Source organism: Rhinolophus hipposideros (assembly GCF_964194185.1).
Source record: "Rhinolophus hipposideros genome assembly, chromosome: 13".
Classification (NCBI taxonomy): domain Eukaryota; kingdom Metazoa; phylum Chordata; class Mammalia; order Chiroptera; family Rhinolophidae; genus Rhinolophus; species Rhinolophus hipposideros.
The window spans coordinates 66,931,596-66,949,849 of NC_138059.1; the positions used below are offsets into that span (position 1 = coordinate 66,931,596).

Consider the following 18,254-nt stretch of genomic DNA (forward strand, 5'->3'; position numbering starts at 1 on the left):
TTTATTGGGTTCTTTTACGTTTTATTTGAAGTTCTTTCTATATTCTAAATACAAGTCAGGTATTAATCAGATATACGCTCGACAAAGATTTTCTCTCAGTATGTGGTGTCTCTTTTCACTCTCTGAGCAGTCTTTTGAATAGATTTTAATAATGTCTAATTTATCAATTTGTTAATATATAGATTGAGCTTTGGGTGTTTACCTAAGAAATAATTACCTAGTTAAGGTCTCAAAGATTTTCTCCTGTTTTCTCCTAGAAGCTTTATAGTTTTAGGTTGTACATTTAGGTCTCTGAGCCATTTTGAATTAACTTCTGTAGATAGTCCAAGCTATGTATTCAATTTCATTTTTTGTACATTAACATCCAATGTTTGAGCACTATGTGGAAAAGGCTCTATTTTTTCCAGTGTATTGCTTGTATGGCTTTGTCAAACTCAGTTATCTATATATAAGCGCATTTATTTCTGGACTACCTACCTATTGTTTCATTGATCCATTTGTCTATTTTTGTGCCAATACTGTTCTTATTGTAATTTTGTAATTCTTGAAATTAGGTAGTGTTGCTTCCCGCACCCCCACTCCCAACATTGTTCTTTTTCACAGCTGTGGCTATTCTAAGTTCTTGCATTTCAACATGAGTTTTATTTCAAGCAAAAATGCCTGCAAGGATTAGAGTAAAATTCCCTTGAATCTATAGACTTGGTGAAAATCAATGTTTCAACACAGTTACCTCTTCCAACCGATGTATGGGATATCCAGTCAATTATTACTGAGATAATGATTTCTCAATCAAAGGAATGTTTTCTAACATGCATTAGCACATAGTAAACCACCGCTGCTACAGGAAATACAGGTTGGGTTCCTACAAACTTCTGGTCACAACATTTTTGTCAGTTAATCAACACATAACCTTGTTTTATATGTGTTTCTGGTTAAAGACACCTTACTTAATATGTTGTTGGTTCATTAACACTGAACTCACAGCCAACAGCTCTGTAATTCCTGCCTGAATGAAGCTTATCCAAACACATGTATCTTCTCCATAAGGCAGGTTTCAGCTTTCTTGTGCTTAGAAGACTGCACAGTACTTCAACACTATGCTTAGGATCCATCTTTTTCCATTCTTTTACTTTTAACTGATTTATGTTTATAAAATGTTTTCTTGCTTGTATTGCTACTCCACTGTTTTCTTGCTTACGTTTTTTCTGACAAGAAATCTAACGTCACCTTTATCTTTGTTCCTATGCACCTAACATGACCATGTCTTTTTTTCTCTGACTGCTTTTAATTTTGTCATTTGCACTTACAAATTTGATTATGATGAAACTTGGTGTAGTTTGTGGGTCATATGCTTGGAGTTTACTAAACTTCTTTGACATGCCGATTTTTGGTTTCATCTTAATGAAATATTTGAAGTTTTGGGCTGTTATTTCCTGAAATCTATTTTTCTGTACCCTGCCTCCTTCAGGAACTCTAATTACTCATATATTTGGCTGTCTGAAAGTACTCCACAGACGATTTCTACTTTTTTAAATTCTTTTTCTCTGTATGTTTCATTCTGAATGGTTTCTATAGCGATGACTTCAGGTCCATACATCTTTTTTCTGCAATGTCTCATCTGCCATTAATCTCATCCCGCACATTTTTCATCACAGCAATTAAACAGCAATTTCACTTCTGAGCATATACCCAGAATAACTGAGAGCAGAAACTTGGAGAGATGTTTGCACACCCATGTTCACAGCAGCATTACTCACGATAGCCAAATGGTAGAAGTCACCCAAGTGTCCGCTAATGAATGAAAGGCTAAACAAAATGTGGTATATACATAAAAAAGAATATTATTTGGCATTAAAAAGGAAATTCTGACACATGCTACAGTATGGATGAACCTTGAAGACATTACGCTAAGCAAAATAAGCCAGTCACGTAAAACCAATACTGTACGACTCCCCTTACAAAATCTTTGGGTGTTTTTTTTCTCACAGTGTCTTTGTTTGGCTTTGGTATCTGCAAAATGCTGGTCTCAGAGTGAGTTGCGTAGTGATCTCCTATTTTTTTGGAAGAGTTTGAGAAGAATTGGTGTTAACTCTTCTTTAAACGTTTGGTAGAATTTGCCAGTAAAGCCATCTAGTCCTGGACTTTTGTTTGTTTGAATAGGAGGTTTTTTGTTTTTGATTTTATCACTGATTCAATCTGTTTACTTGTTATAGGTCTGTCCATATTCTCTATTTCTTCTTGAGTCAGTTTTGATAATCTGTGTTTCTAGGAATTTGTCCATTTCATGTAGGTCATCCAATTTTTTCATACATTTGTTCACCGTATTCTCTTATAATTCTTTTTATTTCTCTAAGGTCAGTGATAATGTCTCCACTTTCATTTCTGATTTTAGTTATATGCAGTTTTGCTTTTTTCCCTTTGTCAACTCAGCTAAAAGTTTGTCCATTTTGTTGATCTTTTCAAAGAATCAACTTTTTGTTTCACCAATTCTCTACATTGTTTCCTATTCTCTATTTCATTTATCTTCACTTTAATCTTTATTATTTCCTTTCTTTGTTAGTGTTAGATTTAATTTGCTCTTTTTCTAGTTCCCTTAAAATTTTTGAAAAGTAAGGTTATTTGAGATTTTTCTCTTTTATGTATACGTGTATATGTGTTTACTGCTATAAATTTCCCTCTGAGCACTGCTTTAGCTATATCCCATAAATTATGTTATACAGTATTCTCATTTTCATTTGTCTCTAATTATATTCTAATGCCCCCTGTGATTTCTTGTTTGAACTGTTGGTAATTTAAGGGCATGTTGTTTAATTTCCACATATTTATAAGCTTTCCAGTATTCTTTCTGCTATTGATTCCTAGTTTCATTCCAATTTGACCAGAGATGATAAACTGTATGACTTCAATCTTTGGAAATGTATTGAGACTTATTTAGTAGCTTTACACATGGTCTCTTTCTGGAGAAAGTCTCCTGGGCACATAAGAAGCATATGTAGTCTACTGTTGCTGGGTGTTTCATATTATGTCTGTTAGGTCTAATTTGTTTATACCGGTAGTGTTGTTCAAGTCCTCTATTTCCTAGATCTTCTGTCTAGATGTTCTATCCCTTATTAAAGGCAAAGCAAGCAGCATTTCAGTTTTTGATTGGATGACAAAACCATTAATTTTACATTGTTGAATTTTGAATTGTGTTGTATTCCTCTTTATAATGTTAGACTTTGTTCTTGTGAAGTTCAGTCATTTGGGATCACTTGGAGCTTTCTGAGGACTCTTGCCAGTGCTCCACGTATTACGAGGTCTTTACACTCTATATAGGGGAAACACAAACTATCCCCAGCATTCTGTGAGCTCTGAAATTGTTTTCTAGAAATCCTTTCCCAGGGTTTCAAGAGGTCCTGTCATGAATCTACAGATCAAAACTCAGCCAGAGACTCAAGGCGAACCCTCTGTAGATCTCCCAAATGCATATATGCTTGCATGCACTCATTTACTTTAACATATACTCATACACACCTCTCCCCTACAGCTTCCTTTTCTCTGGCACTCTGCCCTGCAATTCTAACTAATCACCTTGGTCTTTCCAAACTGTTACCTGTTTCGTCATTTCAGCAAGACTGGGCTCTGTTTGGTTCTTTCCACTGGTACTGCAGCCTGTAAACAACCTCTGTTCTCCACTATAAATGGGTGCCACAGAGCCTATCCCGTTCATTTCCATTCTCTCAGTGAACACAGTCTGGTGCCATCTGTCATTCAACGTCTAAAAACCACTATTCACATATTTGTATGTTTAAGAAAGAATGGTATATGTTATGGCTGCGTAACAAATTACCCCAATGTAACAGGTTAGAAACAAGCATTTCTCTCTCACACAGTGTCTGAGGTCCCGCAGTCAGAGCAGCTCAGCTGGATGGCTCTGGCTCAGGTCTCTCCTGAGGCTGCAGTCGAGATGTCACTGGGCCAGTGGTCTAGGACTGGAGGACCTGCTTCCAAGAAGCCTCACTGTTGTCCAGAGGCCTCAGTTGCTTGTTAGCTGTTGGCAGGAGGCCTCAATTTCTCACCACGTGGCACGTGGGCCTCACCACAGGGCTATTCACATGGCAACTACCTACCCTCAGAGTGAGCAACTGGAGAGGGGGATCCAGAGGGAGAGAAAGGAGGAGGCAGAAGCCACAGTGTCTTTTATAAGCTACCTTGGAAATGATCCATCACTTCTACCCTATTCTATTGGGCACACAAGCAATCTGCCAGAGGATTACACAGTGGTGTAAATACCAGGAGTCAGTGGTCACTGGGGGTCGTCTGGGAAGCTGGCTGCTCAGAGGACAAATCCTGTTACACCAGCATAGCAGAAAGGCAAGTATGTGTCCTTCATACACATATTAACCACCTCGTGTTTACCATTTTTTTAAAATCCTTTAACTGTAGACTGCATCCTATGACTTTAAGAAAGATGGGCAGATTGTAGATCTTACTCCACCACCAGACTTGGAGAAACAATAGCTAAGAGTAAGCAGCAGCAGCTTTTAAGAGAAAAGATTCGAGTTCCTGGTGCCTATGGAAGGAAAGAGGAGAACACGTGCAGCTAAGCTGGGCTTGAAAAATGTCCAAGTGCTTCATCCCCCAAAACAACTACTCTCATGAACAACTTAAATGCTTGCCTGCCTTTCTCATCAATCCCCGAAGCCAGGCAGCAGCATCGACACTAATACGAACAACAGCGGCAATAGTGCCAGGACCAACAATGAGCATTTTGCCTTTGTTCTCCCAATTATTCCTCACAACAGACCTGTGAAATAGTTACCATGGTCCCTTAAACGCTAGGCCTTTGTTTCCTGTCTACCACGGCCTGCATTTCCCCTTTCCAGTATATCCTGGGACAACCTGACTCGTGCAATGGAACACCTGGCTCCCTCTGGGCCTGTAGGGTTCTCCCGCTCTTCTGGCCCTGAAATTCTGTTTGGTCTGGCCTTTCCTCCCATTCCAGGTGAGTCAGGCTGTAAAGAAAGCTTCTACGTCCCCAGTATCTACTACCAAAGCTCTTTAAAAGGAACCACGTAGAGCTCTTCTAATCCCCTGCTGCTGGGCTGTCCCGGTACTACAGCTGCCTAAGGGCGACTTCCCAACCCCTGAGGACACTGCCCTGGTGAGTCTGCTTCACCAGCTCACCCCCCAAAATTGTCCCATGTCGGCCACTCATTTTAAAATATTGTTTTGCAGCACCATGAGCCTTCATACCTCTTATCTGCTACAACTGAAAGTTAACATGGGTTTCCTGTCCCTCGGGTCTTGTAATTAATCATCAGGGAGAAAGATCCAACCCATACCAAACTCCTGCACGGGTTCCCATTAGTCATTTGTTGAATAATGAATGAAAAAATATAAAGCAATGATTATAAATACTAGCTCACAAAATTCTCAAGGGGTACAATCCAAAGAATTTTATTTATAAATAAAAAGAAAAATATACCAGTGGATACATATAGGCAATTCATAAAAGACAAAACACAAAAGAACAAATAAAAGCAAATCATAAAAACGCAAATTAAAATAACACTTTTTGTCAGACAGATTGGCCAAAACTGAAAATTTATCAAGGATGTGAGGAAACAGGCATTCTAATAAACTTCTAATAGATATAATTTTGTATTTTTGGCATTTATGCATCAAATATCTTTAAAGTCTGCATACCCCTTTGCCTAGTATTTCCATTTCTAATCATCAATTACATGAAAATAATGGAAAAAAGAACACAGATGTATGTTTTTAAAAAACTCACTGTGGCACTAACTATAATATAAAATCTGTCCAACAATAGGGTTTGATTAAATAAATTTTAGTATTTCCAAACTACGGATTATTATTATGTCACTTGAGAATATCACACGTTATATAATCTGTATTTTTAAAAATAACATATATTCACACAAAAGCATACCTGCATAGAAAAAAATCTAGAAGTACACACCTCAAAATGTTAGCAGTGATTATCTCTGTAAAAGAATAGTGGAATTATTTGTGATTTCTTTTCTTTTTGCTTAACTTGTACCACCTAATTTTTCTACATGAGTTGTACACGGATAACAACACATCACATTCTTAAAAGGCAAAAGTAAAACTGAGGAGCGCGAGTTCAGGGCAGAAGTGCCCTTACTATAACAAAACATTAACGTCCCCATATACAATAATAGTTATGTCAGGCAGGACTAATATCAAATAAAATAGCAAAGAACTTAGTACTTAGTAGCCTAGGTTTTAATTAGTTCTAGGAACACACATGGAAGAGTTTGTTAGTACTCTTCAGGCATTTTAAGACAACAAAATGACCTCCCAAATAGAAACGTAGTACTAGTCCTAAATTCAGTGTTGAAAATTCATAGTAAAATTCTCAACTGCTTCAAGTTGAGTGTCGGCTTCAACAGCCTTTTCACATTTATCTCAAGAACCCTCACTGTAATGGGAAAGCAGTCACTATGAAAATGATCAAACATACAAGTCACTCATAAGTTGAAGAACTCACGTGACTTAAATTTGGCTGATGAGAAAGTCTTCTCTATACCTTCTGCTATTCCAAATTAGGTGAACTTTTCCCCTCAGACTTAACATTTTGGGGGATAAAACTTAGAAACAAGAGAGGGTCCTGGAAGTGAGCCTACAGATACATACCTGTTACAAGCAAAGCACGTTTATCTCCAGGCACTGCGGACAATTTCTAGCCAAAGCCCAGGGTCCTGCTGTGGCCAGAAAGAACGTTGCCCAGGAATTGTCTGCAATGCCTGATTCAACATGACCAGTAGCACAGACAGTGAATAAATCCTCGCTGGATTAATCTATAAACTGTAATTCTCGATGAGGTTGACTGGCATAAATTGAATGATCATGCCGTATGTGCATGGAAGAATATGAAACAGATTATTCTAATCGCAGCCATACAATTAATGGCAGGTATCTGGAAGGTCATTTGGCCGCAACTTCACACCTACGCCACAGTTTGCAAGTCACGCGTCGTAAAGCTCCATCAACATATCCAATGGGATGGAGAGCAGCACGCAGGCACACGAAGCACTGAGCACAGTACAGCTTTAAGAGGCCTTTACTCTGATATTAGTGACGTCTTTGATAAAAGCAGTATTTGTGGCACAAGAAAATTTTCCAGTACAAGGAAAAAAATCAAAGACCTTTACAAAAGGGAGAGATTTTACATTAATGGCATTTGTGTAAAGCAAGCATCATATAATACCAACGCTAACAACACAATTATGTGGTTATTGTTGAAAAGAATGGAGATTTCCCTATTTTCGTGACATGCCCAGCACCATTCGTCCACTAGTTCAGCAAATACATGAAAACCATACACAACGACAACTATTCGAGGACCTCACGATACAAGAGTCAAACAAGCACGGTCATTGTCTTCAAGGAACATTCAGCTAACAACATATATAAACATGTGGTTAACACATATAAACAGAGATTCATTACACGTTTGAATATAATGGCAAATGTCAGGATATCATTAAGAAAAGAGCAGGCAGGGTGGGTGCTATGAGAACAAATACGAGGCCTGAGAGGCAAGCAAACCAAGCAGGGGAGGGGAGGAGAGGTTCAGCAGGGGAATCTGTGCAAAGCCGCTGCAGCTGCAATGACCTTGCCCCATCAAGGAACTGAAACAGTGTGGTGTACCAAGCACTTAGGTTATTGTTTCCTGGACACACGTTAAATCTGAGATGCACAAAGTCATCCAAGTTCAGAGATCACACTGATAACTGTTTCGTGACTCTGGAGCTCAGAAAAGAGGTCTGGACCCGGAACAAACTGAGAAGTCACTGGCTTAGAGACGGTGTGTGATGCACGAGAACTGGAGATTTCTTAGCTGGACGGGGCCGGGCAGGGGGGGCATGTTTTACTTCCTCAAATCACACAAAAAATTGACTTCCTGTAATCAAATTTTGCAATCAAATTAAACGTCTCTCTTGATTCGTGAAATAAAACAAAGCATTTTCTAATATTATAGTTATGATACATGCCCAATTTGTTCAGAAAGGATAAGATTAAATGTATAAAGTTCCTGGAGAAATGCCGAGACCGAAGAGAAGGATTTCTCTCGGTGAGGCTAAGGCATTCCACGCTGTAATTTACTTATCAGCAGGGCACTTCCTCCTGTGCCCTAGAAAAGGAACTTTTTGGAACACACTGATACAAAGTAGTCCACAAGATTTGTCACTAGAAATGTTTGCAGTCTGCAGAAATGCCACCTACTGAAGACACATCATGACTGCAAGCATTCTGAACACGTCCACAAGCCCTGGAGGGATGTGACATCCAAAAGGATGGTCGAACCTGCTTTGCACGCTCAATGCTCCTGAAAGTTATCAACATTCAGGATTATCACTCTAATCCTGCCACAGCCTGCCCTGCGGTCTCCTATGACTAGCATGTCATTGCCCGGTAAAGCGGTGGTCAGGTGATGGTCATAGAGAAGCTGAGGACAAATGCTCCACAGTTTAAGGCCCAAGCACCATAGCAGATGACAGGCTTTCACACAAACTCACCTGATTTATTTGAAGCATGTTAAAACAATAGTGACCCTCACGGTGTATCCCTCACGGCTCCAAAAACTGGAAAATGAAAATGAAGAGATAAAGTTCCACTTAGTTGGTGATCTCAGTGGTCAGCACTTTAAAGACACGTCCTTGATCGGAATCGAACATACAATGGCGTACACCTAGACGAGCACAGAACTTTCTATGACGACCAACACGCTGTACGCCTGCGCTGTCCAACCCGGGAGCCACCCGCCACGTGTGGCCCCCTGAGTACTTGAAATGTGAGTAATGCAACCAAGAAAGCCAATTTTTCATGTTCTTCAGTGCGAATTTAAATTTGAAGAACCACACATGGCTGGTGGCTACCAGACTGGACAGTGCAGATCAAGGCTAAACAAAGCCTCTCTGGTTCTAAAGTTCTAAGACCAATTCCAGCAAAAGTGAAACTGTTAAAAAAAACTCTAAAAATTTCAGATCACTATTTAATAGGTACTCCCCTTGAGCCAGTAAGGTTTTAAACAGCTTTGTTCCCATCCTCTGTAAGATAAATTAAGGCTAAAGAAGATTCAACACAAACATATTCTCTTAGGTGGTATGAAGAAAATTAAAGAGTAAGGGTAGCTGGATTTTTTTTCTTTGTGGTTTTGTTTATCGTCACCATTATAAAAATAGCATGCACATGAAAACTTCACATAAATTTTTCAAAAAGAAAGTCACCATCCTAACACATTCCAGCGTTACATTCGGATTTGTTTCCTTCTGGGTCTGCCCTCCTCTCCATGGCTGTATTTCTTTTCATGTGGCAAATCTCTTCTATACTTAATTTAAAAATAGATACCGAAGAGGAGCAGGAAAACACAATTTATAATCAAATAAACAAATCATGGGATCTTGTAATTGGAAAAGTTTACATAAAAAATAAGTGATGTACAAGATCGCCAAAATTATCTAAAAAGCAATAACACATTCTTGATATACAGCAAAAGTTATCTAATAACTTATAAAGAAATTTTTATGTTATAAAATTTTGATGTCGAACTTTCCCTCAGACGGAAAGGTTCTTAAGGAACATATACACACACACTACACACACTACACACACTACACACACACACACACACACACACTACACACACTACACACACACACACACACACACACTACACACACTACACACACACACACACACACACACACCTATTACAAATGTACATATATTTGGCTACCATTTTTTCAAGATGACAAACGGGTCAATTGAAAATGACTTTGAAGGTTTTTAATATATTTCTGACACTAGTGCCTCAAAATGTGCATCAATTTTTATATTTTCCAAGAGAATCATATGTTATAGAAACAGCACAAGGCAGAGAAATGAGGCCTTCAATCTAGTACCTCCCCTCCCCTCCAGGAACTGAATCCTGCGAAGAGCCACGTGAATGAGCTTGGAAGCAGATCTTCCCCCAGTTGAGCTTTCAGATGAGACTACAGCCCTGACGCCAGCTTACCTGAAACTTCATAAGAGACCCTGAGCCACAGCCACCCAGAAAAGCTGCACCCAGGTTTCTAACTCACACTAAACTGAGTTTGTTGTTTGAAGTCCTCTATTTCAGGGGTAATTTGTCATGCAACAATAAGGCAGTTCAACTCTAAAATTCTATAATTGTATGGTGCCTCAGGTATTAACATATTTAGGTAGGCCAAAAAATAATAATTCCCTGTTCAACATGAACAAACAAGTAACATCCGAATTAGAAAGTACATTTTATTCAAAAGATGGAATCATTAAAAAGCATAGCATCAGACAAATGGTATTAAAATACACTAGCTATATCTAAAAATACAGACCCAACCCATTTTCATTTTTTAACTGAAAACAATTCATTTGAAAGTTAAAATGTAAATGAACTACCAAAAGCATCTCAGTGATTTAGTCCCTTACTTTCTAGAACTTAACAATATTTTGTAAGCACTCACCAAATGTGAGAAACCCCATTTTGTTTTGATTTAATGTAAGCCTCTCAAAGTTACAAATGCTTATCAATAGACCTGGATGTTTCTTCAATGTTAGTTTGGTAACACTGGTGGATGATGCCAAGAAGAAGGCACCATAAGATACAGGGGAACATTTTTAAAGTTCTACTCCTCTGATGTATAAAAGGTAATTTTATGAAGAAACAAAAATGACAGCATCTATTTGCTTGAAATTGGCCATACAATTTATATATCTGTAATCCTTCCCTTCTCAATTATAAAATAAGGATCTATAGAAATTAAAACATGAAACTACTAGCTAGAACAGCACTCTTGTGAGGTAACTGGCTAACATTCGGAACTTACTCTTTTTCACAAACGAGTTATATGAGATTTACATCAATATAAAAGTTAATAATTCACAACTATACCAAGGACATGCCCACTGTGGCACATGTCTTGAACACTTCATTCCTTTTTTTAAAGACATGCCTGGTCTATTGTCCTGTATTTAAAACAATTTGATAAAATATCAAGGTATACCAATAAAATGCAGAGAAATTTTATACTGCCTCTGGCTTCAAATAAAATCCACCTCTCCTGTCTCTGTCAAAAAAGTTTCCAGCCACAGTTCATTCCAATTACAGCTAAGTACTTTTAAAGAAACCTATTCACATGTCCCCAAAATGCCCTACAGTGATATCCAGTCAGGCACATTAGGACACGCAGTTTCAGATTCCAAGCTACTAAGTGAAAACAGGCGAGCAGTTTATGGAAAGAGAACAATAACAAGAAGATCTGCCCCTGAAGAATTCAAGGTCCAACATGTATCGGAAAGGTACTGCGGACATAACTCAAAGCTTTCTGTGTGAATCACATTTGCCCATCTGATAAACTGAAAGCTGTGTATACATCTATAAAATCCTCGACAATTAAATACTGCCTCATAAATGGCATTATTAATCTATCAACAAATCCTTGTATCAGTACCCATCCCACAACTGATAGGCAATCCTCACTTAAAGGTTTGACAATACGAATAGCAAAAACATTTACTATCCCCATTCTTTTTTTTTTTTTTTTTATTTATTAATTAATTTATTTATTAGTTTCAGGTGTACAAAACAAGGTAATACTTAGACGTTCATCATTTATATCCCTCATACTGTGAACCCCCCTCCCCCCATCCACTATCCCTCCGACCTCACACTGAACCATCACATTATATATATAAAATTATAGTTGGCATTCATTAATGTTTAGCTTCTGATGTACAATGCCATGATCAGGTATCCACAGTATCCCTGAGGTGGTCTCCCAAATAGGACGCATGTCCATCGGATACCCAACAAAATCTTTACAACATTATAGAATACCTTCCCCAAATTAATTTTCAAAAGAAAAACCCTGAGGCCATCTTGTGGTTACCAGCTGCTTCCAAATCCCTTCACCTTTCCCCTTATCCCCAACCCCCTCCCACACACCCATCTAACCACTCTCGGTTTTTTCTCTGCGTCCCCAAAACTGACTCTGATTAGTTCATTCACATAGTCTTTTCTTTAGATTCCATATATAAGTGAGATCATATGGTACTTGTCTTTCTCTTTCTGACTTATTTCACTTAACATAATGTTCTCTAGATCCATCCATGTTGCTGCAAATGATAAGATTTCTTTCTTCTTTATGGCTGCGTAATACTCCATTGTATAAATGTACCACAGCTTCTTAATCCAGTCATCTACCGATGGGCATTTTGGTTGTTTCCATATCTTGGCTATTGTGTAAAGTGCTGCAATAAACATAGGAGTGCATACAGATTTTTGAATTTACTATCCCCATTCTTAAACTCTAAACTACAACAAAACTAAATTACAACTCAAAGCTCCTTACTCTAAAATACTCACGGGGTCCTTAAAATATGTTTTAAGCATGGTTTTCATTTCTATTTCTTTTTAAAAGTAGGTACCCAAAAAAAACTGCTTTAAGTAAAAAAAAAAAAAATTAGTAATAAATTTTAATATCTCCTAAGAGCCTATGAAAGATTCTCTGTATAAACATGTCTCACTCCGTGAACTGTTCCAACAAAAACCCCCACACACCACCACCAGGAAATAAAGGACAGATTTATCAGACACCATTTGCATGCCAGGTGCCATATTTTGCCATTTTTTACATTAACTCATTTAATCCTCATCACCTTGGAATGTGTCATCCCCATGTTTCTAGAAGTTGGGTTACTTTCCCATAGTCCATTGCTAGGATTAAAACCCAGTATGGTCTGGTTCCAAGTCCTCTTCTCCACTATACATTAAATTAGAAAGACTTAACTTCTTTCATTTTTTCCTGTCAAGAAAGGCTTGACCTCTACAACTTACTGGCAAGGCGCTTATACAGAGCTTCAGTGATTTATTCAAAATGAAACAATTATACATATACAAATGTAAATTACAACTATTATGGATTGTAGATACTCATCTAACAGTTTCTTAGAGTACCTAGTTTCTTGAGTATCTGTATAGGATTTGAACATACGGTGCATGTTTCCCACTGTTCAGTCTAATAGTAGTATCACAATCCAATTTTGCAATGTCTAGATTTTTCCCTCTTTATTACGACCTGTACACACAAATGATCAGACACCTGGCACAAAAGGAGACAGTAACTGGGGTAAAGGTAAGCTACAAACAAAGAAAAAAACAAAACAAAACCCAACACATTGGCCAATTATATCTTCCAGAACCTGATCCTAAAACAGGAAAACCACTAAGCTTCACTTTCTGTATTGTTTATATACTAAGTCTGATGACCACCTTAGATCTTTTTTATATTTTTATTCTTTGCTGATCAGCCCCAAGCCCGTTTCCTAGAAATTCATTCCAGGCACGCTAAGTAAACTAAAATGGACACGTTATATGGTTTTTCCATGTCTAAGTATTTAGGAATAAAGAACCATGATATATGACACCCTCATGGTCCAGGAAAAAAATCTTATGTGTGTCATAGAGAGATCAAGTGATAAATGGGTAAGATAACAAGTGAATCTGAGTAAAGGCTACATGAGAGTCGTTTGTTGTATTCTTATTCTTGCTGCTTTTCTGGAAACTTGAAACTATTTCCCAATAAAAAGTTGAAACTTTGTGTGCTCACCAAAAATTACACTGGCATTCTATCTGAAATTAACAATACATACTTGGATTATACAGCAACATTTTTACAAACACAAGAGTTTTTAAGAAAAAAACAGTGATTTGTGAGGAAATATGCACGGTATCCTACCAACTAATGATCACTTAGGAATAAATTTCAAATGACACTGTCATGTCATGAAACGTGGCAATGGGGTCTTGAGCTGAAACCATAGCAGGAAAGGAAAAAAAAATAACACACCCCACAGTTTGGCGAAAACGCTTCACAAATTTAACACAGGCCTGCTGCAATATGCAGCAAATCTACAAAGCAAGTAATACATGATACCTCTGGTTTGCTGGAAAATATGTATAGACAAACTGAGAAATGAAAAACTTGTCCTATTACAAAACAACTGAGATGCTGAATGTCTTGGTTTTAATGGTTTTATTAAATAAGATGGTTTTTCCCCCCACTGCCGTTCAATTAACAGTATATGTGAATCATCATAAGAGCAAGGACGGGGAAGAAATATCCTCCCGGAGAAATGTTGCAATCTCTTCTCCCACAAGGTTACTATTATCCTGCCTGCCCATCAAAATTTTGACTTCAAGTGTTCACCACGCTTTCGTAAAACGCAAGGATGCAGCAGAAGAAAGTCCATCAACGTTGTGAAATCACACCTTAAAAATAAAGGTTTTCAGCTCACAGTGAAATACCTTTAAAGGATCCTCTCTATCCTTTCCGCAGGAAACACCCACTTTAAAATCCTTTAGTACATTCCCGTAATTGAATGGTCCTTCTCTACCCAAGTAGCTCTTAACCTTTTGACGCGGGGGGTGGGGGTGGGGGGGGTCCTTTCCAAAGAAAATTATTTACAAATGAAAAATTCTGCACATATGTCCAACGACTTCCAGAACCTGGGGCCATTATTCCCACCCCCTCCCTAAGAATCCCAGCTGAGCTCCCCCCGTCGCCTCTGCAGAACAGAATCCCCCCCGCACCCCAGTGCCCGGCTCTCACCGGGGGAGACCCGAGGCGCTGCCCGCACACAGCGGATTCTGTAACTGATCTTTGTCTCTTGGCCCAACTCCCTCCACCCCGGCAAGGTCACTAACTGCCAACTACCCCTTTAAGCCCAGCCATCACCTTAGTAGTTCGTAGGAGCCACAGCAGAACTTGCCTGTCATAGGATATATTTTGTCCCCTCGGCCCCACCTACCTACCCGTTCCGGCGCATTACGTCTTCGCCACTTGCCCATTTTACAGAAATAGCCACCCCCAGGCCCCGGCGCGCCGCTGCCCCGCCGCTCCCCCCGCAGCGCCCCCAGGCCCAGCCCCGCAGACCCTCCCCTCCGCTCCCCTCCATCTCCCCTCCGCACCCCTCCGCGGGGACCCGCCGCGGGGCCCTCCCCGCCCTCCCTGCCACACGCCGCCGCACCCCCGTCCCCTCCTCCAGCCGCTCCCACCCCGGCCCCCCCACCCCACCTTCCAGCGCCTCCGTGGGGTTCCTGCCCCCTCTCCCCGGGCGCCCCACTGGTGCCGGCCCCCCAGCCGCCTCCCGGCTCCTCCCCTCCCGACACCTGCGTCGTCCCACCCCCTCCACACGCCCCCCCAATTCATTCGCCCCCGTGCCGCCCCCCGCCCCCCGTCCTCCTCCCCTCCCCCTCGCGCCAGGAGCGAGCCGGGGGAGGGGGCAGCGGGGGAGGGGGCAGCCGGGGGAGGGGGCCGCGCTCCTTCGGGCTGGCCGCGCGCCGCGGCCCCCAGCGCTCCCCAGCGCCCTCTGTCCCCGCCGCCCGCGGGGCGGAAGTCGGGGCCTCCGGCGCCCCCCACCAGGGCCTTTACCTTCTGGCCGGGCACGCAGGGCAGGCGGCTCCCGCGTGGGCCAGCACTCCGGAGGACTGACCCCGCTCGGCCGCCGCCGCCGCCGGCTGCCACCCCTCGGGCTCCCCGCCCCCCGCCGCCCCAGCGCTCCCGCCGCGCCCTCCCGCGCCCGCGCCCGCGCGCCCCCGCCCCGCCGCGCGCCCCCGCCCCGCCGCGCGCCCCCGCCCCGCGCGCTCCCGCCCCGCCCGCCCTGCCTCCCTCCCCCGGCCCGCGGCCGAGCGCGGCCATTGTTCGCGGCGCCGCTCCCGCCCCCTGGCGGCCACCCGGCCCCCGGAGCAGCGGCCGCCGCGGAGCCGGCGCGGGCAGGCTGCGCCCCGGAGCGAGGGCCGTGCCCGGGGCCTCGGGGACGCGGGCGGGCGCGGGTCGGGGGGCGCTCCCCGTCGGCCGTCTCCTGGTGCCCCGCCCGGCCTCCGCCCCCTCGGCGACAAGGATGGGCCTGGAGCGGCCGCCTCCACACCTGCAGTCGGCAGCCGCCTTCCCCCACCCCCGGCTGGCCCTCTGCTCTTTCTAGTCGCAGCCGGCGCCCCGGTGCCCTGCGCGTACCTGCCCCAGGCTCTCCGGCTGCCCCTCTTGGCTGTGCTGGGGACGTGTGACCATCCCGCGTCTGCTCCGGCCGCCGCTGTGCAATGCGCGGTTTAGCGGATCCTGCACCTTCCCAGCCTGGGGGGGGAGGGGAGGGAGGGAGGGAGGAGGTTAGTGCCACTGTCTCGCCCAGAAAACACCAGTGAGCGGTAATCACCTGCTCTCCAAGATCGGCAGCAGCGTGGCCAAGCCTCCTCCTCCACCAAAAAAAATCGTATGTGGTCACATGAAAAAGAAATCCTTAGAACCGAAAACGAGGACCGCCACACAAGTGCCCTACATCGTGGAGGCAAGAGTGCTAGAAAACTCGAATTACTTCCCCAGTCGTCCTGGTTTGGATATAGGTTACTGTTACCCAGATAAACTTCAACCCCCTTAAACCCAACGACAGTCAACACTCCATTTGGTAAATGGCACCAAAAATAATGACAATAAAGTCTAGAACTAGAAGTATGCTGTGTTTTCACAAACATATCTATTTGCATTTTGATTCCTAGTATCCGTTCTCCACCTGAGAAATGTCTACCAGGCCTGTGATTGCAGCTATCGCTTCAAACCAATAGTTCTATCTACAACTGCCAGACAGTATAGTGTAGTGGTTCAAAGCAAAGGCACCAGAATTAGATAGCCTGCCCGGTTATCTACTGGCATGTTACTCGCCCAATGAGTCAGTTATTCTTCTGGTTCGACAGGAGATCACATGATAATGTGTTTAAATGTGATACTATATATAAGGTCCTTTAAGTTGGGCCTGGCATGTGGTGGGTCTCGTGGTACGGTATGAGCTACTGCCACGTTTCCTCCTAGGAAGTCTTTCTACATCGTCCTTTCATTGCACCTCTGCCAATTCCCTCAAACTTAACATGTTGCATCCTCTTGAAATCTGCACTAGTCCTTGATGAATGACTTCGAGCTGCTCAAGCCTAGCATCTCGTCAACAAATACCTGTTGAATGTTTGGAATGAATACATATCCTTCACACCAGCAGGACCACGGAACAAGCCTCCCGTAGATACCTGTGCCTTCCCATAGGCTCTTGCCTCTTTCTGCTGCCCATCCTCCTGACCAGATGAACAAATCCTCCTTCAGGTCATCCCAACATCTCCTTCTTGAAAGGCACTCCAACTCCTCCCAGCAGGCCAGCCTTCTTCTTCTGACTCTCTTCTTTGACATTGCAGGTGTATTAGATTGTTTTCGAGCTTGTCTTCACCACCACAGTGCATTAAGGGCAAGCTCTGTGCTTCAATCATCTTTGTGGTCCCAGCATCCAACAGCAAGTGAGTGGAAGTAAATGCTTTTGGAGCAAATGGATGAGTTCATGTTTTTGGAAATGACTCTGAAGTGGTCAGAAATTTCATTCCCTTCTGATTTGGGTTATCAATGTTCACTGAAAATGTTATCTCTGCTGCAGCTTTATTGTACAACTGATTTTAAATCTTTGGTTCTCCATTTGCTAACTAGAAGACCATGGGCATGTTACATTCAAACCCGAAACAGAATGAATTTTTAGAAGCCATAATTTTCAGAGAGAACACTGTTTTTAAGCTTGAATCAGCACTTTCAGTTGCTTGAGGTATATAGCTTCAATACGTGAAATCACCTGAGTGACATGGTAATCCACACATAAATGTATGACCTTAGGATTTTACTTTAAAATGGAATATTTCCATAGGAGTTGAAAATAATGGATCATTACAGAGGTGTGGTCTTATTGGCAGCTGATTAAAATAAAGCAATTGATTTATCAATGCATCTTTACCAGGTAGCATTGCTATCAAATAGGCAACCGTCAGAAAAAATGCTTTCAAATTCATCGTGGTCAGGTTTGAGCAACTTGAATGGGACGGATTCCAGAATCACAAACCATGATTTCTCTTCCAGCTATGTCTTTTCTTATAACATCCTTTTCTTGACATCAATTTTCCTGTAAAATTCATCTAGTCCCCAGGGCCCGCCAGGTAAGTTACTCTCCTTTATATGCTTCTATCTGAACATATTTTTTATCACTACACACTATTTGTTTCTTCCAGTGTACTTTCTGCTCCTCGAAGAACAATGCCTTCCTATGTGCTTCTCCAGTATCTAGCATGTTGTCTGTGGCAATCAATAAATGCCGTTTAATTAAATAGATTAATGAATTTGACAAAC

The 18,254-nt window shown here is 41.9% G+C and overlaps 1 protein-coding gene across 49 annotated transcripts in view; it reads right to left on the bottom strand.

The window, feature by feature from the left end:
- STAU2 (staufen double-stranded RNA binding protein 2) overlaps positions 1-16,272 on the bottom strand; it is a 229,465-nt gene extending 213,193 nt beyond the window's left edge. For 5 of the 49 annotated variants that reach the window (XM_081070428.1, XM_081070398.1, XM_081070379.1 and 2 more), the window contains exons 1-2: positions 15,486-15,605; positions 8,550-8,615 (exon numbers count right to left, since the gene is read on the bottom strand). Coding sequence is in view for 6 of the 49 variants with exons in the window: in XM_081070394.1 (XP_080926520.1) it covers positions 16,068-16,121 (54 nt within the window). In the remaining 43 variants the exon portion in view is untranslated. Of the gene's footprint in view, positions 1-5,935; positions 5,991-8,549; positions 8,616-14,866; positions 14,885-15,485; positions 15,608-16,067 lie in introns of those variants that run through there. The other 44 variants (XM_081070425.1, XM_081070393.1, XM_081070407.1 and 41 more) reach the window with 34 other exon arrangements.
- Positions 16,273-18,254: the final 1,982 nt, after the last annotated feature.